General features: G+C 40.2%; 1 protein-coding gene across 1 annotated transcript in view; it reads left to right on the forward strand.

Annotated features, from left to right (window-relative positions):
- Window positions 1-7421: 7421 nt before the first annotated feature.
- Window positions 7422-25516, forward strand: part of ETFBKMT (electron transfer flavoprotein subunit beta lysine methyltransferase) — a 37723-nt gene continuing 19628 nt past the window's right edge. Inside the window, exons 1-2 of the mRNA XM_036759678.1 lie at window positions 7422-7500; window positions 23635-23973. Of these exons, the coding sequence (XP_036615573.1) occupies window positions 23648-23973 (326 nt within the window). The 5' untranslated portion in view covers window positions 7422-7500; window positions 23635-23647. The remainder of the gene's footprint in view (window positions 7501-23634; window positions 23974-25516) is intronic.

Consider the following 25516-nt stretch of genomic DNA (forward strand, 5'->3'; position numbering starts at 1 on the left):
TCAGAGCAAATCAGAAACAAATTACAAACATCAACAGACAGACCAAATACAGATTCATAGTTACCAACATTTAGGTTCAGCCCGGGAGCTCAGAACAAGGGCTGGCCCAGAGTCACATGCGCCACCACTGCTGTGGGTAAGAGCTCCAAAGAAGAGGAAACCCGTCCCTGGTTTTTATATCTTTTTCAGGGTCAGGGGTGAGTCACACATGCAACTCACCCATGTGACCTAAAATCATCACGAAGAGGTGACTTAAACCCACGTGGTCTAAGAGCCTCTGATGTCCCAAACCTATCACTCAAACTCATGTGTAAACTAGGCCCTCCCTTAGTTAGCCCCACCTGGGGCCCCACCTTGGTTACCAAGTTACACCCACATAGGTTTTACACCTAATAGGGGTTTGGGCCTGGGGCTTAGCACCCAGTAAGGCTCAATGAAATATGCTGAATTACTCAAGGGAAACAAAAGCCAACTAAGTGCTAAGAGCCCATTCTGCTTACCAACACACTTGGTGGATTCCAGGCCATTGCGTTTTAGTCAGACAGGTCTTAGTGGCAGTGGATTCCCCTTTCTGTCTAGATTGCTTTAGACTGGGGTGTTTTGGGAAGAAATCAGTCTCTTTGTCCAAGACGGAGTGATCAAAGTCAAGTCCTCTAGACCTGCATTAGAATAAGCCCATGTCTCATTATAATATTCATTCTCTCATTACTCATTAACAAATCAGAGTTGATTTCCACTCTCAGGAATACCCACTCCTCCAAGGGTATATAAGCATTGAATGGGTTCCATGAGGGGTCTTTGGTTTAGGAGAGATGGCCAAATAAGCATCTTTTTATTGATTACTTGCTAGCATAATTAGTAAAATGACTAGTTACCCAGAAATTATCTCTTGAACTTTTTATATGTCACAACTCTATCTTGGATGGCCCAAGGTCCATTTCAATATAAATCATTCTTAATAATGTCTTTAGTCACAATAGGATCTCAAACCTTCTGTTTATTATCATCTTCATTACTTTTTACTATAATTTCCAGGGTCTCTGTTGGCCAAAGAGGTCATGACCTTGATCCTTTCATCAACACATCTATGTACTTCTTAATTATTCATCTTTCCTTGATTTTACATCTCTATGAGTGTCCCCAAAATGCCGATAGACTGCCTTTTGGATCTAGGGACCATCTCTCTTGTGACTCGTGTAGCTCAATATTTTTTTTTTTTAACTTTTGTAGATAAGTTCTTGTTGGACATCAATTAGTATGTCACTACAGGGTTTTAAAACTACAACAAACTTAAACCTAATAACAGTTGAATTAAAACAGCTAGATGCAAGTTATACATATCCAAATACATTGTATAATTTCCACACAGGTTTATTGTAAGTGCTATGCTTTGTAAACTTTTAAGTTCTCTATAAATAAATGTTTTAAATCCCAACAATTTCTGTTCATAGATGCTTTTGATATAGAAGTAATCTAAACTACCAACAGATGTCAGCACAGACTCAGTGAAATGAGATTTCAGCCTTCAAGGGTAGAAACCTAGCTATACTGCCTTTTTTTAAAGGGCAAGCTATCTTGTGCAGGCCTGGAGCTTGTCAGGAACCACTAAGGCAGTGAGCTCTGTATTTAAAAGTTCACCCTTTGCTAGATGAATAACCACTGCGGTTGCAAAGCAGAGTGGAAAGGAGAAAATTCAGAATAATTGTAATAGCTCACATTAATATGTCACTCAGCGGTATAGGGAGTTCCAGGTGAGGTAACTCCCTTTATCAATGCATACCAGTGACTATTTTTCCATCTATAGTCTTAGAGTTAACTAGGGCACTAAAAGGTTAAGTAACTTGTCCAGGGTCACAAAAGCAAAAAGTGGGACACAAACCCACTGACTTTCTAGACTGGCTTTCTATCCACACTGCCTCTTTAATAAGCTAAGACCAGAAAAAGAATCGATAGGTTTGAATTTGAAGTGAGGACATAACTAGAATGATACATTTATTAGCTTATTTGATCCTGACAATCAAATAATAAGAATTTTTAAAGCACCTATCATGTCCCAGGCACTGTGTTCATTGCTGTGGATGTTAACACCAGAAAATGAAATAATCCTTGCTCTCCAGGAGTTTACATTCACAACCAAATAGACACGTAAGGTAAGAGTAAAGGGAGACTGGCTGAGAGGGGCTGGTCCTTTGATTTTATGCTGCCTTCTCTGCCACATGGATGCTTAAGGAGGCTGCTTCTGGAAACTTGTGATGATGTACATTGGAGGGGTCCTATCCATGATTCAGAGCGTCTGCAGGTATTCTGTTGACTGTCAACATGTCCTTTACTATATGGTAAAGAAAAGCATTTTAATTGACTGCTGAGCCAGGATGGAGGGTGCATACAGAAAGCTCTAGTGGAGGAACTTAGCCTCTCTCTCCTCCCTCGTGGTAATTGAGGAAGAGTTGTTAATAAGCCTCTGAGGAGAAAGAGGTGGTCAGCATTACTGCTGTTCGTCTTATCTTCCCATCTAGGCCACCATGTAGCCACTGTTTGTCCCTGTATATTTCTTTTTTGATGTTAGGTGAAATATTAGAGACAGAACTGATTAATTTATGGCCTTGTTATCTTAAAAAGGTCAGCAGAGCCTTCAAAGGCCCTAAATTATCCAGCTTTGGGTAATCGCTGCAGATGGGCACTGAAGAGCAACCTGTTTGACTCAACTCATCATGTCTTGCAAGCAAGGGGGCAATTTGAACATTATATATGGACAAATGTGAATTTTGTAGAAAGGAAATATGTGTAGTGTGAAGAAAGAACAACACCATTTTAGAAATGTTATATGTGACTAAGAATCTTCATTTTGGTTTTGATGTGCTGACAAGATCCCTCAAACACCTCAAATAGTCTACCTTTGCAAACTGAGGCTTTTCCTCTCTTTTGTAATATCCCTGTCACCACCAGATTTGGGAAGTGCTGTGAGTTCTCATCTCCTTTACAAATAGGGGGACCTAACAATTCATTTGTTAGCTGAGCTTTACTTCACTACCACAGTATGATGCTAATTGGCTGTGTACTCTAAGCAAATCTGCATATTAACCAAATCTGTATATTAAAAAGGGATGAACAATGTCTCTTGGTGTGTTAATAAATTCTTTCCCTTCTAGTTTCCAGTTTAACAATTTTCTTTACTAGATCATCTGTCTAATGGACCCACCAGTAGGTGAGATTCTCCCTAAATTCTCCAGGAACCCAAGATGAGAAATTCTCCAACAATTTGGTATCAAAAGTGGGATTGGGACTCCTCAAAAAGTTTCTGAATTTACCATTAGCCTGTGAATAGGTATAACCATTCTTGAAAACAATTTAGAATCATACACAAAAAGTTACTAAATGGTGCATGCCCATTGACCCAGCTATACCACTGTTATACGTATACGTAAAAGAGATCAAAGAAAGAGGAAAAAGTCTTTTGTGTACAAAAATATTTATTTCTAGTGGCTCTTTTTGTGGTGGCAAAAGCTCAAAACTAAAGGGATATCCATTGAAGAATGGCTGAGTACAATTGTGCTGTAAGAAATGAGGACAAAGATAGTATCAAAGAGACATGGGAAGATATGAATGAACCAATGCAGAGTGAAGTAAGCAGAATCAGAAGAATAATTTATACTACAACATCCATATATATACTTTTAAAATCTTTTATAAATTGATGAAGCAGAACCAGAAAAAAAAATACGGTAATAACATTGTAAAGACAACTTTGAAAGCTGTAAGAATTATGATCAGCACAATGATCATCTTTGATTCCAGAGGATCAATGATGAAATGTATCATCTGCCTTCTAGTGCAGAAGTGATGGATTTAGGGTAAAGAACGAGACATATACTACATATACATAATATGTTTCTATATAAACAATGAGGGAATTCTTTTCTTGACTATTTGTTGCAATACATTTGTTTTCCTTTCCTCTCTCTCTTTTTTTTCAATTGAGTGGGGATGGGAGAGAGAAAATAGATTTATCTTAATTACTCTTTAAAAAATAGAGAGGTGGAGGGGTCTTTGTGTTGTACAGTGAATATGTAAAATAGAATTATCAAGTTATATATGCTTATTAAGGCTGATGGTATACTAATAAAATTTATATTCATCAATGCATACAATCAAATTTAATTGACTGTTCAATAATGTAACATCAAATCATCTCTGAAGAAAACTTCAACCTGATTCCTTAAGGTCCCTGTAAGTTTCTCATACCAGTGTTCGGACAGATTTTCCCTATTTACGTAGCCAGAGGCTATGTGTTTCGCTCAGAGGTGACATTCTGGCACTCTCTATCAGCACTGCTCTGAAGCAAATAAGGAATTTCCTAGTTAGGGAAATGCACAAGTCTATCCTAGTAGTGACTCAGTAAAGGCTGATAGCTGGGGCCTCTCGTAGGTTTTTGTGTTTCTGGCTAAGGGTTGTGTGGGACGAGTGAAGACCTCTCATAAAAGGGAACAAATTAGATAAAAAGAAATAAGTAGGATAGTGAGTCCCATTTCTCTGCTTAGATATTTTCCCCTCCACAAGCTTAGCTAGTGACTGTAAGGCCCCTGAGGTTAAGAACAGGACACAGGATGCTCGCATCCTGTGTATTTACCTAATGGCAAGAGGCCTGAAAGAAAGAAGGGTTGAGGTGAATAAGTCAGCAACCATAAAATCCTCTGAAAGCAAGGATAGGACACAGGATGCTCACCCCCTGTGTACTGACCCCAGGATAAGGGACCCTCAGCTCAGCAGAAAAATGAATGAAAAGCCGGAAAGCCAGGTGCAATGTAGACGTGCAAGACCAGTCAGGTATGAATGATGGGAGACAAGGTGTAAGGGTGTTGGGGATATCCGTCACAGATGTAAGGGTGATGGGAAAGGCTAGTTTGCCACAGATGTGAAGATGAGGTAACCAACAACTGGCTTCTGCCTGTCGCAGATAACCAAACTATTTGTTCATTGTTATTGTCATTAAGATAGATTTATCACTTCAGATTGATTGGAGAATGGGATAAGAATGGTGGGAAGTTCATGTCCGTCACCTGCTTGTCAAAAATAACCATACTGTTTGTTCCTTGCCATTGTCCCTGGGTAGATTTATCGCGTCCAGATTGTACCCTCAAAGCTTACATCTGCAAGCTGAGAGGAAGGAGGTTGGGAGGGGGAATTGCGGTTAGGGACCTATATAAACACCCCAATTTTCTGTGTCCAGTGCGCTCTGACACTGAGAGGACCCCCAGTCCTTTCGATGTCCGGGTTGCCCTTTCCTGCAGGATCGTAATAAATTTTCCTTTCTGCTTTCACCTTGAGATGCCTCTGTTGTTAATTTTTGGATTCGCAAAATCCATCCCACACAGGGTCTTTGTAAATTACATCTACATTTTTTTGTGGTGATAAATCACCTAAGGTTTTCATGAAATAAATCAGTCAATAAGCATTTATTAAGCACCTACTATGTACCAGTCATTACACTAAGCAGGGATACAGAGAAACGCAAAAGAGAGAACTTGCCCTTGAGGACCTCACAATATAATAATGGAGACAACAAACAAACAAATATGTACAAACTATATAAAGGATAAATAGGAAATAATTAACAGAAGGAAGGCTTTGGAATTGGGAAAGGCTTCCTATAGAAGGTGTAATTTTAGCTGAGACTTGAAGGATGCCAGGGAAGCCAGGAGGTGGAGATGAAGAGGGGAGAGGGACCATATTCCAGGCATGGAAGATAGGCAGGAAAAATGCCCAACGCAGAAAAATTGAATGTCTTATTCATGGGATTGTAAGGAGTCCAGTGCCATTGGATTTAAGAGTTCTTGGTGGGGAGGGGAAGGGAATGCAAAAAGACTGGAAAGGTGGGGCTAGGTTATCAAGAGCTTTGAATGCAAACAGAGGGTTTTTATTTTCTTTTGTTTTTCATTTGATCTTGGTGTTTAAGTAAGGAGCTGATACAGTTTGTGGCCTGGGTGACTGAGAGTGTACTCTGAGATAGTGGTACTCTCAACAATAATACGAAGTTAGGAAGGGGGAAGTATTTTGAGGTGTGTGGGACAAAAGACCACTTCTCAAATTAATCAAGACAAAGAGTTGGATAGCTTGAAAGCAGAAAGGGATTTATTACTTTCTCTCGAGAAAGGGTACAGCCCCTAGCTGCTCAGAGCAATGTCAGGGAGTACAACTTGGGAGCCGTGTCTCTGCCTTATATCCCTAATGCAACATTCCCCTCTCCAACCTCCTGTCTTCTAGTCCCATTGGCTGGGCCTCAGAGCGAGTAGTGTTTTCGAGGTAGCCTTCTTCTTGGAGACAAAGAACAAGTTTTTCTGCCAGGTATCCAAAAACAGGATCTGGGGAAGGGCTTCAGTGCAACTGCAAAGCATGTCTTGGCCAGGTCATCTAGCTGCAGGTGTTGTTTTGCAGGGGAGTGTGTTCTCAACATGAAGTATAAGAAATTATTAACCGTTTGAGGAGGCTTCACTTCTGAGAGTTCATCTCTCACAGAGGGAAAGATGAAGAGTTCAGTTTTGGAAATACTGAAATTAAGATGTCTATAAGGACTCAAGTTCAAGCTGCATAACATGCAGTTGGAGATATAAATCTAGTGGTCAATAGAGGGATTGGGGTTAGATAAGTAGTCTGGTGAATCATCCTTTCAGGAATCTCTCCCAGAAGAGTATCTGGAACTTTGTGTCATCTTGCCTAAAGGTGGACACCAGAAGACCAAGGTCTCTCCTCCATCAAGCTCTCCCCAATTCTGCCTGAAGGAACAAGGAATAATCAATCACCACTAATAGGAGAGCCTCATGCAAATGACCTTTGAGCCCCTGGTTACACTTGCAAATCTTATCGGTCTCTTCTCCCTTTTGAACTTCTTTCTGTTCTCTTCTATACGTTAAAAAAATTATTTCAGTGGCACCACTGGGTTTTTTGGCAACTCTATTGCAACCTGCCCCTTCCTTTCTCCTTTTATAAAGTCTTAATATTATTAACATCACAAAGTTTGAGCTAAAGGCAAGTTTACAGAAGTCATGTGACATGGGTGCATATATTGCAACTCATGTTACAAAGAAACAAACTTAAAGGAAAAAAAAGATTTTTCATTGACTTTGTTCAGTTTGAAAGGCACGGCGCTATAGTGAAAATAGAAGAGTTTGAATAACAGGTTCCTAATAATTATCCTTTCATTTCTCCGAATTATCCATCTCAATTTACTTTTCTGCAAGATGGATGACACTCTACATTATTCATAGGCTTGCTTTGAGGAAAGTACTCTACCAATTGCAAAGCCCTAACGAAGATGAGCTATTACAATTCTTGGAAGTTAATTGAGCCCCAGCTTGAGGTAGAATTATGATGTTGTCCCTTTAAGAATGAGAAAGCATGAGCACAGCAGTCCGGAAGCGGAAGTGATCAGGGCAGAGGGGGTTGCCAGGCGTGGGGGAAGGAAGAATACGGCTTTTAGTGTGGAGGTCAGGATTTGTGAGCAAGGTAAGGAGGGAAGAAATGCCGAGGTTGCCAGCACCCTTTAGACAAAACTGTACAACAAACCGACATCCCTCTGAGGAGAGAAGAAGCGAAAATGTGATGATAGAACCGCCAGCCAATGGAGCCCCTCCGTCCCGTTTGATCACTTCCGGGCCTCTGCTTCCCTTTCCCTGAGTTAATAAGGTATTGCTGGAAGAGCTAGGAAAGGGAAGATGAAGAGATGTTTCTCTTTGTTGCCACAGCACCCCACGTATTGGTTCCGCCTCGCTTTAAACCTAGACACTGGTCGCTTGAGAAAAGTAAGGTTTCAGCAAAGGCGATGTTTGCGTATATGTAAGCACTGGGCATTGCTTGATGTAACGGCGTGGTTGCAGGGTGAAAGTTAGCTTGGACCCGTCCCCACTATGAGTCTCCCCTACCTGTGTGACCGACTATTTACTTCACCTTTCAGGGAGTGAGTTTCTTTAGCTGTAAAACAGGAGTAATCCTTTTTATACTGACCACCCCACAGGATGATTACAGGGAAATCAGTTCGTCCGTCAATCAAACAAGCTACTTATTAAGTGATTAATAGTATCCCACATTCACACCCCCTAAATAATTCAAACCAGCTTAATAACGTCAGTCACTATCAAGTTAGTTATACTTTGGCAGTGGAATCTATGTGCAGGTACATATTTCAGGCTAGTGTCTTTCCGCCCTCTAAATTGCAAGCCCAATACAAAAGAACTATTCTGCCACCTTGCTGAATATCTCTCAATCTGTGAAATCATTAACTCCAGTAAACAACAAGGAAAAGAGGATCTAGGGTAATTGTCCTGGTGTTACTAGTATGGCAGAGGTTATACATGAATTGTCAGCTCTGAAAAATAAATGACCAAAAAGCAAGTTTATAGCAAAAAGCTTTACATCAGCTATCAACTCTGAAAAATGAAATACCAAAGAGTTCACAGAGCTTATAGGCAAAAAGCCTTCTTTATTCCTTTGGAGGTGGGAAACTAAACATGCATGCCAGGGTTTCCTCTGGGACTGAGGACAACCCAAGGTAGAGAGAGTAAGCCTTGATTTATATAGTTGTGGCTAGACAAAGAAAGGAATGAGGTATAGCAGCAGTGATGAGGTGTAACAGCAACAGTGAGGCAAGGTTGCCTAGTGACAAGTCTGTTCATAGCAGGGCTTCGCTGCTCAGACATGGTTCCTGGCTGGTGTTTGTCTAAGCTCAGGGACTTGTCAGTTCTGTGATTTGGCTGTGACAGAATTCATCCAGAGGGTGAGTGCAAAGGATGTTGTTATGCCAAGCTCAGGGCACATGTTACTTGCTGGGCCTTATATCTGGAAAAGAGTGTTTCCTAATAGTAAAAAGAAAGGAGTGAGAAAAAGGAGTGTTCTTGGGATGGGGGTTCTGACACCCATCAGATCATATTTGTTCATCAGGCTAATAAAAGACCAGTTCTCTATTTCACTGACGTATTGAAGTGGATTGAAATCAAGCCCCAAGTGGAAACAATGTGTCCATAAATAGGTATATACAAGACATATACAGAGTTTATGAAAGATAACCTCAGAGAGAAGATACTTTCAAATTGGGGATGGGGTAGAGCTCTTGCAGAAGGCTGCAGTTCAACTCAATCTTGAAGAAAACCAGTGATTTTAAGACATTTAGGTAAGGAAGGAGGGCTTTGGAGGCATGGAGTACACAGTGAGTGAGAAAGTATGGGATGGAAGATGTAATATAATGTATGAGGAACAATATGAATAGTATGGATAGACCTTGGAGTAATATATAAGAAGACTGGCAAGGACGTGAGGAACTTTAATTGCCACATAGGAGTTTTTATTTGATTCAAGACATAATAAGGTAACGACTGGCATTTATTGAGTAGGGGGAAGCAATATAAGGATTATAGGATCACATAAAGGGATTTAGACCTAGAAGAGAACTTAAGAGCCATCTGGGCTAACCCCCTAATTTTATGGTTGAGGAAACTGAAGTCCAGAGAAGATAAGTGACTTGCCCAAAGTCACACAGATAGCTAAATAACAGAGGCAGGATTTGAATTCAGGCTCTCTGACTCCAAAGCAAACAAAGAAAGGTGGGTTTGGGAAATATAGATAATTAGTTCAGTTTTAGACATGTTGGTTGAGGTGCCTTTGGGAGCTGTGGGAAAATAGTTGGTGTCAACTCTGAAAAAAAATAAGAGTCATAGAGGTTATGCAACTGCTGTTAACTCTGAAAATACCAAAGAGCTCACACAGGTTATCACAACCGCAGTTAACTCTGAAAAATAAAACAAAATAAAAAGAAAAACTACAACAAAATAAAACCAAAGAGCTAACAGTGGTCATAAGCAAAAAGCTTTCTTTGTTCTAATAGAGGAGGGAAACTAGATGTATGTGCTGAGGCCTCTGATACCAAGGAAACTGGCTTTGGTGCGGGCAAATCTCAGCACCTGTACTAGTGGCTATGCAGTGAGCTGTAGCCCAGACAGTGAGGGGTTGTAACAGCAACAATGAGACAAGTTTGATTCGTAGCAAGAATTCATGATCAGAACATGGGTACTGTAGGTACTTGTCTGAACTCAGGGACCACCTGGATTGATGTGAAACAATTCTGGGATCTTGCAGAGGGTGAGTGCAAAGGATTGTTGTTATGCCAAACTCAGGGCACAGCATGCTTGCTGGGCCTTATCTCTGGAAAACACGGTGTCTCCTAATAGTAAAAAGAGAGGGGTGGTCTTGGCATGTGGATCCTGACATTGGTAATCCTGGACTAGAGCTCAGGAGACAGACTAGGGCAGGGGTGAGGGACCTGGGGCCTCGAGGCCACATGTGGACTTCTAGGTCCTTGGGTGCAGCCTGTTGACTGAGTCCAAGTTTTACAGAACAGAGCTTTTTATTAAGGGATTTGTTCTATGAAGTTTAGATTTAATCAAAGAGCATTTGAGGACCTAGAAGTCCACATGTGGCCTCAAGACCACAGGTTCACCACCCCTGGATTGGGGCTGCCTTGAGTTTACATATAACTCACAGATGTATATGTACAGTCCCTGTCTCTGCCTTATGTTTCAGTCCCATATCACCAATTGCCTCTTGGATATTTTAGCCCAGATGTCCCAGAGACATCTCATACTCAACATGTATAAAACTGAAATTCTTTTCCTCAAAAATCTCTGCTTTTTCAAACTTCCTTATTTCTGTTGAAGGTACCACTATCTTCCCAAGCTCCCATATTCATAATTATACTTATGCCAGGTGAGTCAAACAACCCACAACCTCAGCCACCATCTTCACTTGGATTTTGATGGAGATAGTCCAGGACCTTTAACCTAAGACCCTTGGGAATAGCAGTTACTCTGCCCCCCCCCCCCCAAACCATATCCCAGCCCTTGTTTCCACTAGTAACAACTACTGATTGACTGCCATCAACAGGCAGGCAATAAACACAAGTGCCTCCTGAAAGTGTAGCAGGAGACTCTTCCTTCCCTACCTCCTAAGACTTCTGGTCCAGATTCATGGCTTCAAGTGCACCCTTATTTTTCTGTTCTAATTTATGAATAGAAGTGCTCATTTTATTTGGCATTTTTTAAGATCAGAATTTTAAAAAATTTTTTTTTTGGCAGGGCAATTGGGGTTAAGTACCTTACCCAAGGTCACACAGCTAGTAAATGTGTCAATTGTCTGAGGTCACATTTGAACTCGGGTCCTCCTGACTCCAGGGTGGGTGCTTTACTCACTGTGCCACCTAGCTGCCCCCAAGATCAGAATTTTTGAAGACGAAAAAAACAAAACACTACCAACAATGGCTCAACCTTGAAATCTTCCAGTTCTTTTAGGACCCAGGGATGTTGTTCATCTGAGTCAAGAGACTTGAATTCATCAAGGACAGCTAGGTGTTCTCTTATTATTTCCTTACTGTCTTGTGTCTTAATCCCTGGTTAGTAATTTGTTCTGCCACCTTCCGATATAAAGATTATGCTATGTTGCAGAGAAAACAGAAATAAATAAAAATTCAGCAGCTCTGTCCTCTCTCTGTTATTAGCTGTTATTGTGCCATCTACTCTAAGTGAAAATCCCTTTATCCTGCTTTTTCTTGCAATATAGGTAAAAACAAACAAAAACCCTTGGTTATCCTTAGCTTCCTTCATTAGTCTTAGCTCATTCTGCACTTGAGTGTTCCTGGCATTTTTCCTGTACAGTGCCATATTTTTATATTCATCATCTGTTACCAGGCTATACATCTACCTTTTACATATTTCTTTTTAAAAATCTAAGTTTTTGGGTGAATTCCTTGTGCATCTACATTGATCTCTTCAGACAAATACCGTTTTTCCTCCTCATTGGACTGTATTCCCTTTGCATCTTCAGAATTTTATTCTTTGACATCTCCCATTTCTCTTAGGTTGACTTCCCCCTGAAGCATTTTACTCCATGGTATCCTTTTCTCTACAGACCATTTCTAAACCATGCCGCCTGTACTCTAACCATCTATACTTCCCTCTGACCATTTGTAATAGGTAAACTTTCACCATATCTATCCCAAAACTAGATCTCCACTTTGCTTCCTGGCCATTTTCAAACCTGCCACTTCCCCCCCCCCCCACACATGGCAGGACCTCTTTATGTATTGTCTTCTTTTATTTTAAAATAAGCTTCTTGAGGACAGGCACTGTGTTGTTTTCTGGAATTTGTATCCTCTGCTCTTTACATAATGCTTGGCTCATAATGAGTATTTAAATGCTTTTTCTTTTCTTTTTGTAAAAAACAGACATACAAAACAAATTTTCATATTATCCATGTTCCCAGGAAAAAAAGAAAAAGAAGTAGAAAATATGCTTCATTCTGCACTCTGAATCCTTCAGTTCTCCTTCTAGAAGTAGATTGCATGTTCCATCATAAATCCTTGGGAATTGTTGTTGGTCATTGTGTTGGTAGTTAATTATTTTTATAGTACTGCTGTTATTATATAAATTCTTCTAGTTTTGCTCACTTTAACTTTGCATTGGTTCATACAGTTCTTCCCAGGTTTTTCTGAAACCATCCCCTTAATCATTTCTTACAGCACGATAGCATTCCATCACATTTATATACCTTAACATGTTCAGCCATCCCCTAATTGATGGGCATCCTCTCAGTTTCCAAATTCTTTGCCACCACAAAAAGAGCTGCCATAAATATTTTGTACATATGGACACTTTTCTTCTTTCTTTTATCTCTTTGGGTTATAGACTTAGTAGCAGATTATTGGATCAAAGGGTATGTACAGTTTAATAGCTTTTGGGGCATAGTTCCAAATTGCTTTGCAGAATGGTTGGACTAATTCACATCTCCATTAACGGTATATTAGTGTACCTGTTTTCCTACCTTCCTTTTTGTTATCTTGGCTAATCTGATGGGTATGAGGTAGCACCTAAGAGTTGTTTTCATTGCCATTTCTTTAATTATTAATGATGTAGAGCATTTTTCATATGGCTATTGATAGCTTTGATTTTTTCCTCTGAAAACTGCTTACCTTTTTCACCATTATTATTTGGGGAAATAAATAGTTTTTCATTCATTCATCCTACCTGTTTTTACTCTGAATCCTTTGAAAATCTGCTTTTCCCAGATCTGTCACTGTGCTCAGATTTCTTCTCATTTTCTATCATAAACTCTAGGATAGAGTGGTTATTTCCCCCAAGTTTCCCACAATTCCCACCCCAGCAACCAGTTCCTTGCTGTTATTAAGTTCAGGCATTATTCCTGCCCCTGATGCAATTCAATTCAGCTTAACCAATATTCATTTTTAGCATATTAAGATTCTTCAGAAGTCCCTGGGGGGCAGAGCCAAGATGGCCATGTGAAAAAAACATCTTACTGGAGCTCTCTCACAAGCTGTGTCAGATACCTATAAAAAAGTGAATCTGAGCAGATTTGAGAGAGTTAGAAAACGCTAGCAGTCTGAGAGGGGCAAATTTGCAAGCCAGGAGAGTCTGAAAGGTCAATGGGATGGATCTGTAGGCTGGGAGAGCGCTTGGTGTGTGGATCTGCTCCAGACAGCACCAAAGTGGAAGCAGTTGCAGAAATCAACCAGCGAGACAGGCTGGGAGAAAGCTGGGTGCTGAAAGCAGCGGAGATCCCCAGGCCTCCCAACACAGGATGGCAGTCTGTGGAAGTGATGAGAGGCAGCAGCGCAATGCCACCGTCCATGAGATGTCAAGTCCTGAGGCTTACAGCCCAAAGGAATGAAACACGTCTTCTTGAACTTCCGGGAGACATAATGGCCAGGTAAAAGGCTCTAATCCCTCCGCCCCCTAGCCAGAGAATTCCTCGGGAAAAATGCTGGAATAGAGGAGACAGAAGTGGGGCTTCAATGGCTGAGCAATGGGAGTTCCTGAGTCCCAGAGGGACAAAACTAGCAGGGGTCAACACCAGGAGCCCAGACATACCCTTGCACCACTGGGGAAGTGGCAGACACCAGCACAAACAACAAACAGCTGAGACCATTGCTGAAGAGCCACAGTGCTGGAGAGCAGCCTCAGGGGAAGAGGAGACTTCAGGAAGCCAGACCCCCCCTCCTCCACACCTCAGGAAACTGAAGGCTATAATACACAAAGCGAGTAACTAGACTCACAATCCCCAGAACAAGAAACATGGGTCAGAGAGCCCTGAGCCCCAAAAGCAAAAATTCACCGTAAAGCCAGGAAAAAGCTAACCAACATGAAGAGGAACATGAAAAAACAGAGGATCATTGATTATTTTTATGGAGATTAACATGATCAAAATACCAATTTGGAAGAGGGTAGCAATGACACTATACCCACATCTGATAACTTAAGAGGGAATGTGAACTAGTCTCAAGCCCAAAAAGCATTACTGGAAGAGCTAAAGGAGGATTTTAAAAACCAAATTAGGGAGGTAAAAGAAAAAAATGAAAAAAAAAAAAACACTGACGAAATCAAGTCCTTAAAAAATAAGATTGGCAAAATGGCTACGGAGATTCAGAATCTAAATAGAGAAAATGACACCCTGAGAGGTAAAATCAGCAAATTGGAAAAGGAGATGCAAAAGCAAAATGAAGACAGTAACTCATTAAAAATTAGAATTGGACAAGTGGAAGCTAATGACTCTATGAGGCATCAAGAAGTAGTAAAACAACATGTAAAGAATGAAAAAATAGAAAAAAAATGTAAAATATCTCATTGGAAAAACAACTGACCTGTAAAATAGATCCAGGAGAGACAATTTAAGAATTACTGGTCTAACAGAAATCCATGATGAGAAAAAAGATCCTTGACAGCATCTTTGAAGAAATTATCAAAGATAACTGCCCAGAGGTCCTAGAACCAGAGGGTGAGATAGTAATTGAAAGAATCCACCGATCAGCCCCTGAAAGAGATCCAAAATTGAAAACACCAAGAAGTATTATAGTCAAATTTCAGAATTACAAAATCAAAGAGAAAATACTGCAAGCAGCCAAAAAGAAACAATTCAAATATTGTGGAACTATCGTAAGGATCACACAAGATCTTTCAGCTTCTACATTAAATGGCAGGAGAAATTGGAATATGATATTCTGAAAGATAAAGGAGCTGGGACTACAACCAAGGATCAATTACCCAGCAAAATTAAGCATAATTTTTCAGGCAAGGAGACGGACATTCAACTAAATAAGGGAATTTCAGACCTTCCCGATGAAAAGGCCAGAACTCAATGGAAAATTTGATCTCCAAATACAAAACTCAAATGAGACATAAAAAGGTAAACAGGGGGAGCCCCCCCCACAAACCTTATTAATCAATAAGGGCAAATTATTTACATCTTTATATAGGATTATATCATCTTATGTATGTTTTATATATGGCAGTCTTGAGAATAGTACAGCTATTATGACAATTGAAAGGTATACACATAGACTGTGGATGTCTGTATAAAATATATAAGGATTAAAAACATAAGAGATGTAAAGGGAAGGTTATGGGAGAAGAGGTAGTAGAAAAGGGTAAATTACATCAAATGAAGAGGCACAAAAACACATTATAGTAGAGGGAAGGAAGGGAAGGAGAAGACTGTCATCGGATCTGGTTCAAGAAGGGAAAAAACATACCCTGATAAGCATAGAAATCTAACTTGTCCTACAGGCAGTAGGAAGGGAAGGGGGGGAAAAAGGGAGGGGGGTGGTCAGAAGGGAGGGAAGAAGTAGCAAGTGGAAAACAGTAAGATAAGGGAGGGGAATCAAGAGGGAGGGTAAACAGAGGAAGGTGACAGTCAAAAGCAAAACTCTGTTGAAGAGTGGAAGGGGAAAGGGAGAAATAAAAGCATAAGTGGGGGGGGGGGAAGTAGGATGGAGAAAAAGACACAGAAATCATAACAGAGAATGTGAAAGAAATGCCAGGGAAGGTGGCCTAGCCATACAAGATATTAAACTGTACTATAAAGCAGCAGTCATCAAAACTACCTGGTACTGGCTAAGAAACAGAGTCGTGGATCAGTGGAATAGGATAGATACACAAGATGGAGAGGTCAACGAGTATAGCAATCTACTCTTTGATAAACCCAAAGAATCCAGCTTCTGGGCTAAGAATTCACTATTTCACAAAAACTGCTGGGAAAATTGGAAAACGGTAGGGCAGAAACTGTGCATAGACCAATATCTTACACCATATACCAAAATAAAGTCAAAATGGGTTCATGATTTAGGAATAAAGGCTGACACTATAAGCAGTTTGGGAGAGCAAGGAATGGTTTTCCTATCAGATTTATGGAAAAGAAAAGTGTTCATGACCCAGCAAGAGATAAGAGAGCATTACAAAATGCAAAATGGATAATTTTGATTATGTTAAATTGAAATGCTTTTTTTTTTATAAAAAAGCCAGTGCAACAAAGATTAGGAGGGAAGCAGAAAATTGGGAGAAAATCTTTACAATCAGTGTCTAATAAAGGCTTCATCTCTAAAATATACAGGGAACAGAGCCAAATTTATAGGAATACAAGTCATTCCCCAATTGAGAAATGGTCAAAGGATATGAACAGGGAGTTTTCAGAAGAAGAAATTAAAGATATCTATAGGCCTATGAAAAAATGCTCTAAATCACTACTGATTAGAGAAATGCAAATCAAAACAACTCTTGGGTACCACATCTCTCCTGTCAGATTGACTAACATGACAAAACGGGAAAATGATAAATGCTGGAGAGGATGTGGGAAAATTGGAACATTGTTACATTGCTGGTGGAGTTGCGAACTGATCCAGTTATTCTGGAGAGCAATTTGGAGCTATGCACAAAGGGCTATAAAAATGTTCAGACCCAGCAATACCACTTCTAGGGTTGTATCCCAAAGAGATCAGACAAGTGGGAAAAGGACCTACATGCAAAAAAAATTTATAGTGGCTCTTTTTGTAGTAGCAAAGAATTGGAAATTAATGGGATGCCCATCAATTGGGGAATGGCTGAACAAGCTGTGGTATATGAATTTAATGGAATGCTATTGTGCTATAAAAAATGGGAATGATACAGACTTCTTAACAAACTGGAAAAACCTACACGATATAATGCTGAGTGAGCGGAGCAGAACCAGGAGAACATTATACACAACCACAGATATATGGCTTCTGTGAGGACTAAACCTGATAGACTTTGTTGTTCTCAGCAACACAAGGTACAAAGACAACTCCAAAGGACTCACGATGGAGAGTGCTATCTACATCCAGACAAAGAACTACGAAGTATGAATGCAGATTGAGGCACACTTTATGCTTGCCATTTTCCCCCCTTTTTTTTTCTCTCTTTTGTGTTTGGTTTTGTGTTTTGTTTTTTTTTTTGGTTTTGTTTCTTCTTTCTCGTGATTCATTCCATTGGTCATAATTCTTCTTCACAACTTGACTAGTGTGTAAATAAGTTCAATGCGAAGTTATACATAGAACATGTATAGGATTCCATGCAGTCTTTGGGGAAGGGTGGGGAAAGGGGGAAGAAAACCTGGAACTCAAAATTATGTAGAACCCAGTGTTGTAAACTAAAAAAAAAAAAAATTGAAAAAAAACCAAAACATTTTCAGAACTTTCGGACTCCCCTGGCTTGGAAATTTGCCCCACTCAGTGTACTAGTGGCTTGTAATTTTCTCAGATCTTCTCAGATTCACTTTTGTAGAGATATCTAACAGAACTTGTGAGAGAGCTCCGGTAAGACACTGTTTTCACATGGCCATCTTGGCTCCTCTCTCAATGCCATCTTTTTATTTATTTTTTGAAAATGTTTCTCAATTATATGTAAAAACAAATTTCTCAATTACATATAAAAAATGTTTTAGGAATCATTTAAAAAATTTGAGTTCTAAATTATCTTCCTCCCTCCCCTCTCCTCCCCTGTCCTTGAGACAGCAAGCAATTTGATATAGAATATACATGTGCAGTCATGCAAAACATATTTCCATGTTCAGTGTCTTCAGCCATTTGTAATATTTTTTCTTTGACATTGAAGTTTTGAATTTTAACTAGGATGTTCCTAGGACTTTTCATTTTGGTGTTTCTTTGAGAAAATGATCAGTGAATTTTTTGTTTCTCCACTTTGCCTTTGCCCTTTACCCATAGATCTGGACAGTTTCATTTGTGATTTAGTAAAATGTGATGTTTGGCCTTTTTTTTAAAAATCTTCAAGGAGTCTAATGATTTTCAAATGATTTTTCCTTGACCTGTTTTATAGGTCAGTTTTTCTTTTTAAAAAAATAACAATTTTACTACATTCTCTTCTAGTTTTCAATCTTTGTAGTTTTATTCTAGCATTTCATGTCATCTCCAGGAGTCACTGATTTTTATTTATTTTATTCTTATTTTTTTTTCACATTCTCTTTTTTATTTATTTAATATTTTTAGTTTTTCAGCATTGATTTTCACAATAGTTTGAATTACAAATTTTCTCCCCATTTCTACTCTCCCCCACACTCCAAGATGGCCTATATTCTGGTTGCCCTGTTCCCTAGTCAGCCCTCCCTTCTATCACCCCACTCCCTTCCCATCCCCTTTTCCCTTCCCCTCTTGTAGGGCAAGCTAAATTTCTACTCCCCATTGCCTGTGTATCTTATTTTCTAGTTGCATGCAAAATTTTTTTTTTTTTGTTTTTGAATGTCCGTTTTTAAAAACTTTGAGTTCCAAATTCTCCCTCCTCCTCCCTTTCCACCCACCCTCCCCAAGAAGTCGAGCAATTCAACATAGGCCACATGTGTATCATTATGTATAACCCTTCCACAATACTCGTGTTGTGAAAGACTAACTATATTTTGCTTCTTCCAAACCCATCTCCCTTTATTGAATTTTCTCCCTTGACCCTGTCCCCTTTCCAAAGTGTTTGTTTTTGATTACCTCCACTCCCATCTGCCCTCCCCTCCATCACCCCTCCCTTTTTTTTAATCTTCTTCCCTCTTCTTTCCTGTGGGGTAAAATACCCAATTGGGTATGTATGGTATTCTCTCCTCAGGCCCAATCTGATGAGAGCAAGATTCACTCATTCCCCCCTCACCTGCCCTCTCCCCTTCTCCCACAGAACTGCTTCCTCTTGCCACCTTTATGTGAGATAATCCACCCCACTCTGTCTCTCCCTATCTCCCTCTCTTAATGTGTTCCTCTCTCATCCCTTAATTTGATTTTATTTCTTTTAGATTTCTTCCCTTCATCTTCAACTCACCCTGTGTCCGTTCTCTCTCTCTCTCTCTCTCTCTCTCTCTCTGTGTATATATATATATATATATATATACACACACACACACTCACACATAGATATATACATACATACACATTCACTTATATATATAGATAGATATATACATAAACATATATACATATATGCATATTCCCTTCAGCTACGCTAATACTGAGGTCTCATGAATCATACACATCATCTTTCTGTGTAGGAATGTAAACAAAACAGTTCAAATTTAGTAAGTCCCTTGCAATTTCTTTTTCTTCTTCTTTTTCTTGATTACCTTTTCATGCTTCTCTTGATTCTTGTGTTTGAAAGTCAAATTTTCTATTCAGTTCTGGTCTTTTCACTGAGAAAGCTTGAAAGTCCTCTATTTTATTAAAAGTCCATATTTTGCCTTGGAACATGATACTCAGTTTTGCTGGGTAGGTGATTCTTGGTTTTAATCCTAGTTCCATTGACCTCCGGAATATCGTATTCCAAGCCCTTCGATCTCTTAATGTAGAAGCTGCCAGATCTGGTGTTATTCTGATTGTGTTTCCACAATACTCAAATTGTTTCTTTCTGGCTCCTTGCAGTATTTTCTCCTTGATCTGGGAGCTCTGGAATTTGGCGACAATATTCCTAGGAGATTTCTTTTTGGGATCTATTTCAGGAGGTGATCGATCGATTTTTTCAATTTTTATTTTGCCCTGTGGCCCTAGAATATCAGGGCAGTTCTCCTTGATAATTTCTTGAAAGATGATATCTAGGTTCTTTTTTTGATCATGGCTTTCAGGTAGTCCAATAATTTTTAAATTCTCTCTCCTGGATCTATTTTCCAGGTCAGTGGTTTTTTCCAGTGAGATATTTCACATTGTCTTCCATTTTTTCATTCCTTTGGTTCTGTTTTATAATATCTTGATTTCTCATCAAGTCACTAGCTTCCACTTGCTCCAATCTAACTTTTAAAGTAGTATTTTCTTCAGTGGTCTTTTGGACCTCCTTTTCCATTTGGGTAATTCTGCCTATCAAGGCATTCTTCTCCTCATTGGCTTTTTGGAGCTCTTTTGCCATTTGAGTTAGTGTGTTTTTTAAGGTGTTGTTTTCTTCAGTGTATTTTTCAGTATTTTTTTTGGGTCTCCTTTAGCAAGTCATTGACTTGTTTTTCATGGTTTTCTCCCATCCTTCTCAATTCTCTTCCCAGTTTTTCCTCTACTTCTCTAACTTGCTTTTCCAAATCCTTTTTGAGCTATTCCATGGCCTGGGGCCAGTTCATGTTTTTCTTGGAGGCTTTTGGTGTAGGCTCTTTGACTTTGTTGACTTCTTCTGGCTGTATGTTGTGGTCTTCTTTGTCACCAAAGAAAGAATCCAAAGTCTAAGACTGAATCTGGGTGTGTTTTCGCTGCCTGGCCATATTCCCAGCCAACTAACTTGACCCTTGAGTTTTTCAGCAGGGTATGACTGCTTGTAGACTAAAGAGTTCTATGTTCCACATTTGGGGGGGACGTGCCAGCTCTGCCACACCAGCACTGCTCCTTCCCCAAGAACCCCCAAACCGGACTGGGCTTAGATCTTCAGCAGGCTGTGCACTCCTGCCCTGATCCACCACTTAGTTCCTCCCACCAGGTGGGCCTGGAGCTGGAAGCAACAGCAGCTGTAGCTGCCCCACCTCCGCTACTCCCCGGGGCTGGAAGCCGAACCGGAACTCCTTCCACTCCCACAGCTTTTCCCACTAACCTTCTCCGCTGTCTTTGGTGTTTGTGGTTTGAGGAGTCTGGTAACTGGCGCAGCTCACTGATTCAGGGCGCTAGGGCACTTTCCGCCCAGCTTCTGGTCTGGTTGTTCCTCGCAGCTCACGCTGGGCTTGGCTGGGCTCGGCTCCCCACGGCTCCCCTCTGCTCCCAGCTCCGTGTGGGATAGACCTCACTCAGAGACCATCCAGGCTGTCCTGGGCTGGAGCTCTGCTTCCCTCTGCTGTTTTGTGGGTTCTGCTGTTCTAGAATTGGTTCAGAGCCATTTTTTATAGGTTTTTGGAGGGACTCGGCAGGGAGGTCACGCTAGTCCCTGCTTTCCAGCCTCCATCTTGGCTCTGCCCCCCCAAAAACTGTTTTTACATGTAATTAGAAAAAAATTATTAAAAAAAAGAATAGAGTGCTAAAGATATGAGCATGGGTTGTGCCATTCTGAGAACTCTTATTTCCAGTGGCTTCCGAAGTCCTCAGTGTGGCTTTCTGACCACTCTGGGAACTTCTCAGGGGGAGTCCTCTGTTCTTACCACCTTTGAATATGTAGCCTTGTCGGAGAGGTCTCTCGTTATGTTGTGATGCCTTTCTCCTGTTTGCCTAAGTGCAGATACTGGTTTTTTCGGTGTTTCCCCTATTGCCTATGGACTTCTGGCTGACTTTGGGAAAGTTCTGAAGTAGATAAAGTCATTTGCTGTAGTTTTCCATTGGATTTCTTAATCATTCTGTTTCTATTGTTATTTTACTTTGTTTTTGTGTTTTAATGTGATTTAATGTTTTGAGGTGATTGAGAGGAACTAGGGTGTAGACATAATCTCTCATTCACCTATCCTGCTTGCCACCTTAATTCTCTTTATATACTTTATCTTACTTGATGCTTACAATGGCCCTGTGTAATGGTAATGTAAATTTGAAGATCTTCCCCATTCATTAATAGGCCCATGTGACCTGCTTATGTCACAGGAAGCCTAAGTCACTTGTGGTAGGAGGAGCTTGCTGAATGAGAGGAACAGGAAAGGGCCCACCCTTTGAGCAGGAAATGCTCAGAGCAGTTAGAACTGAGGGAGAGAGCAGATGCAGGCGAGCTAGCTGTGCTCTGAGTGTGTTTGTGGGACGTCCCCAGCAGGGGGGCAGATGACTTTGGGATGGAGTGTTTCTCTGCTGTGATATTGTTTATTGAGTTCTTTGCTACTTTGATGGATGGGACTTATTTGGTTTTGGGATTTGGTTCTTTGGTGTCTGAATAAATGTTTTACTTCTACCTTCTATGTGGAGAGTCTCTTATATTTTGCTGTATAGAACTACATAGGTATATTCACAATTATCGTTGATGTTGTGACTACTGCCTTGCTGATACACCCTGTGAAGTAGATATATTTAAGTATTATAATTTTTCTAATTTTATAGTTGGAGAAACTGAGACTCAGGATGTTAAGTGGCTTGTCCAGGGTCATGTAGGTAGGGAGTGCAGGGCTGGAACTGAAACCCATCTTTTGGCATCAAATTTAAGGCTCTTTTCACTATACCACTTTTCCTCTAGTCTTCCCACATTCATTTTTTAAAAATTTATATTTTAGAATATTAAACTTCCTTAAGTAAAGGGACACCTTTACACTTAATTTGGCTTTTTTTTTTTTGAGTGGGGGGGATGAGGACTGGAGTACTTTCATAATAAAACATATATAATAATGAACAGGGGGCCTTTTCCTAAATAAGTAATATCATGTACTTTAAGTGTATCCTTATTGAATAATATTATCTTATAATCCTTGAATTGCTGCTATGTAACTTCTTTAACTTGCATTTTTAGAGATAATCGCTGTTCCAGTTGAGGCTAAGTAGCAAGCCAGACATAGGGCCAAATGTGGCTATGCTATCATACTATATTATAAATCAGTGACCCTTTATTAATACTTGAAATATCTTTTTTTTTTAAATTTAAATTATTTATTTAACATATTTGGTTTTCAGCATTGATTTTCACAACAGTTTGAATTACAAATTTTCTCCCCGTTTCTACCCTCCCTCCCACTCCAAGATGGCTTATATTCTGGTTGCCCTGTTCCCCAGTCAGCCCTCCCCTCTATCACCCCCCTCCCCTCTCATCCCCTTTTCCCTTCCTTTCTTGTAGGGCAAGATAAATTTCTACACCCCATTGCCTGTATATCTTATTTTTTAGTTGCATGCACAAACTTTTTTTGTTTTTGAACATCTGATTTTAAAACTTTGAGTTCCAAATTCTCTCCCCTCTTCCCTTCCCACCCACCCTCCCCTAAGAAGTTGAGCAATTCAACCTAGGCCACACAGTATCATTATGTATAACCCTTCCACAATACTCATGTTGTGAAAGGCTAACTACATTTTGCTCCTTTCCAACCCATCCCGCTTTATTGAATTTTCTCCCTTGACCCTGTCCCCTTTCCAAAGTGTTTGTTTTGATTACCTCCACCCCCATCTGCCCTCCCCTCCATCATCCCCCCCCCTTTTATTTTTTTTTTATCTTCCTCCCTCTTCTTTCCTGTGGGGTAAGATACCCAACTGAGTATATATGGTATTCCCCCTCAGGCCAAATCTGATGAGGGCAGGTTCACTCATTCCCCCCTCACCTGCCCTCTCCCCTCCTCCCACAGAACTGCTTCCTCTTGCCACCTTTATGCGAGATAATCCACCCCATTCTATCTCTCCCTATCTCCCTCTCTCAGTATGTTGCTCTCTCATCCCTTAATTGAAATATCTTTTAGGAAGAAAGAGCTGATGGCATTGTGCAGAGGATGGATGTTGTTTCCACTGCCTTTCAGCAGCTTTGTTGGTATTTTTCTGAAGACTTTGAGAAGTAGCAGTTATACCTCTTTTCCTCGGAGACACTCTTTCTACAGAACTGCCAGAAACATTTTGGACCCAGAAGTCCAAGCCTTCCTGGAGTTGAACACTGAAGTGATCCACAGTGGAAACCTCACCCCAGAAATCCAGCTGCGGCTTTTGACACCTTCATGCAGGTTCTGGTGGGAAAGAGCTGACTTATGGCCCCACGGTGATCCTTACTGGGCAATCTATTGGCCAGGAGGCCAGGCTCTAGCCAGGTATTTAACTACATAGAACTTGGGACAGGGTCTCATAGGACCCTATAAATCTGCTACAGAGGGATAGTAATTGTCAGTGATTTCCCATTAAATTTAAGTTCTCATTTCTTAACCAACCTTGTCACCTTAGGCACGTCATTTCACCTCTCCTACCACATTATGGGAGGATCAGCACCTCTGGTGTGAAGGCTTTCCAAGGTCTTTTCAGGGCTGCTTATCCAACTTTGGTGTTCACTTGTCACCCAGCTCGCACCTGTGGCTTCAAGAAGCTGTAGCATACACAGTTAGCCACACCCAGTAAAACTGTTTTGGGCAGATGGGCTAAGCAAGGTTGAGAGTAATTGAGAGGCCTCACACTCGTCAGTGAGTTAAGGGGAGGAGTATCCCAAACATGTGGAGACTTCCCCGAGCATGATGGGTAGATGAGAACAGTTTGTTCTAGCAGCCACGGAGGCAGATGAAGCAGGCACTGTGGAATGCTTAGAGCATGGTCAGACGTAAAAGATGACAAGGTAATCCATTGCATCCCAGGCCATAGCTAGAGAAAATGAGGCTGGTGACTGTGTAACTCAGCCTTATTTAAATTCCGTTCACACGCAAGTTAAGACATACCCTGTGTTTCATTGGTCCTCTTCAAAAATGAAGGACAAACAACATTAGCAAAAAGTTGGCCATGAAGTTCTTTCTTTCTTTTTGTTAATTTTAAAATTTTAAATACAAAATAAGAAAAGAAAAAAGAAACAAACTTAAATACCAAAACTAAAATAATACAAAATAAGAAAAGAAAAAAAACATTGCCATGTGCACAGCAGAATGTGAGAGGATTCAAAATATACAGCAATAAATTTCCATTTCAAGAAAGCCTATATAATAAATATTACACTTTCTGTTGAGAGCTATCCATCTTTTCTTTGCTTCCTTGTAAGTTTTCTTTTGTTCTCTGCTGTGTACTTTTTACATGCAGATATCTACATATATACATATATAGACATATATGCTGATTTGCTAGAGATTCAAAGAGATTCCACTCTTTCCTCCCTTCTCCTCCCCTGCCCCCCCACTTCCCTCTCCCTTCCTCTGCCTCCCACCCCCTTTCCTCCTTCCAAATACATATATAGACATATATACACAAAGATAGTCATGTGTACATATACAAACATATACTCGTACAAACATACACTTACACATATCTCTACTTAGATATTGACAATCATAGTCATATGTAGACATATACATTCATATGCATCTATGTAAGACCATATTATACTTATTAATCCTCTGTCTCTCTGAGGGTAGATAACCTCTTCCTTCATAAGCCCAAGTCTTTTCCATATTTTCCCAAGTCCATCGACTTGTTGTTTCCTGCATCACTGCAATATTCCCACCTTATACTTTCCAGTTGTTTTAAATAGCCCAAAACAACATTGCTACATATGGTAGACACGTAGTATAGTTTACCTATTTTTCTCTTTTGATTAAATCTATTTTAGCCTTAACTTTGTCCAAGATCATGATCATCACCCCTGCTCTTTTTTCCCTAACA

This window comes from Trichosurus vulpecula, chromosome 5, assembly GCF_011100635.1.
Source record: "Trichosurus vulpecula isolate mTriVul1 chromosome 5, mTriVul1.pri, whole genome shotgun sequence".
In the NCBI taxonomy this organism is placed as follows: domain Eukaryota; kingdom Metazoa; phylum Chordata; class Mammalia; order Diprotodontia; family Phalangeridae; genus Trichosurus; species Trichosurus vulpecula.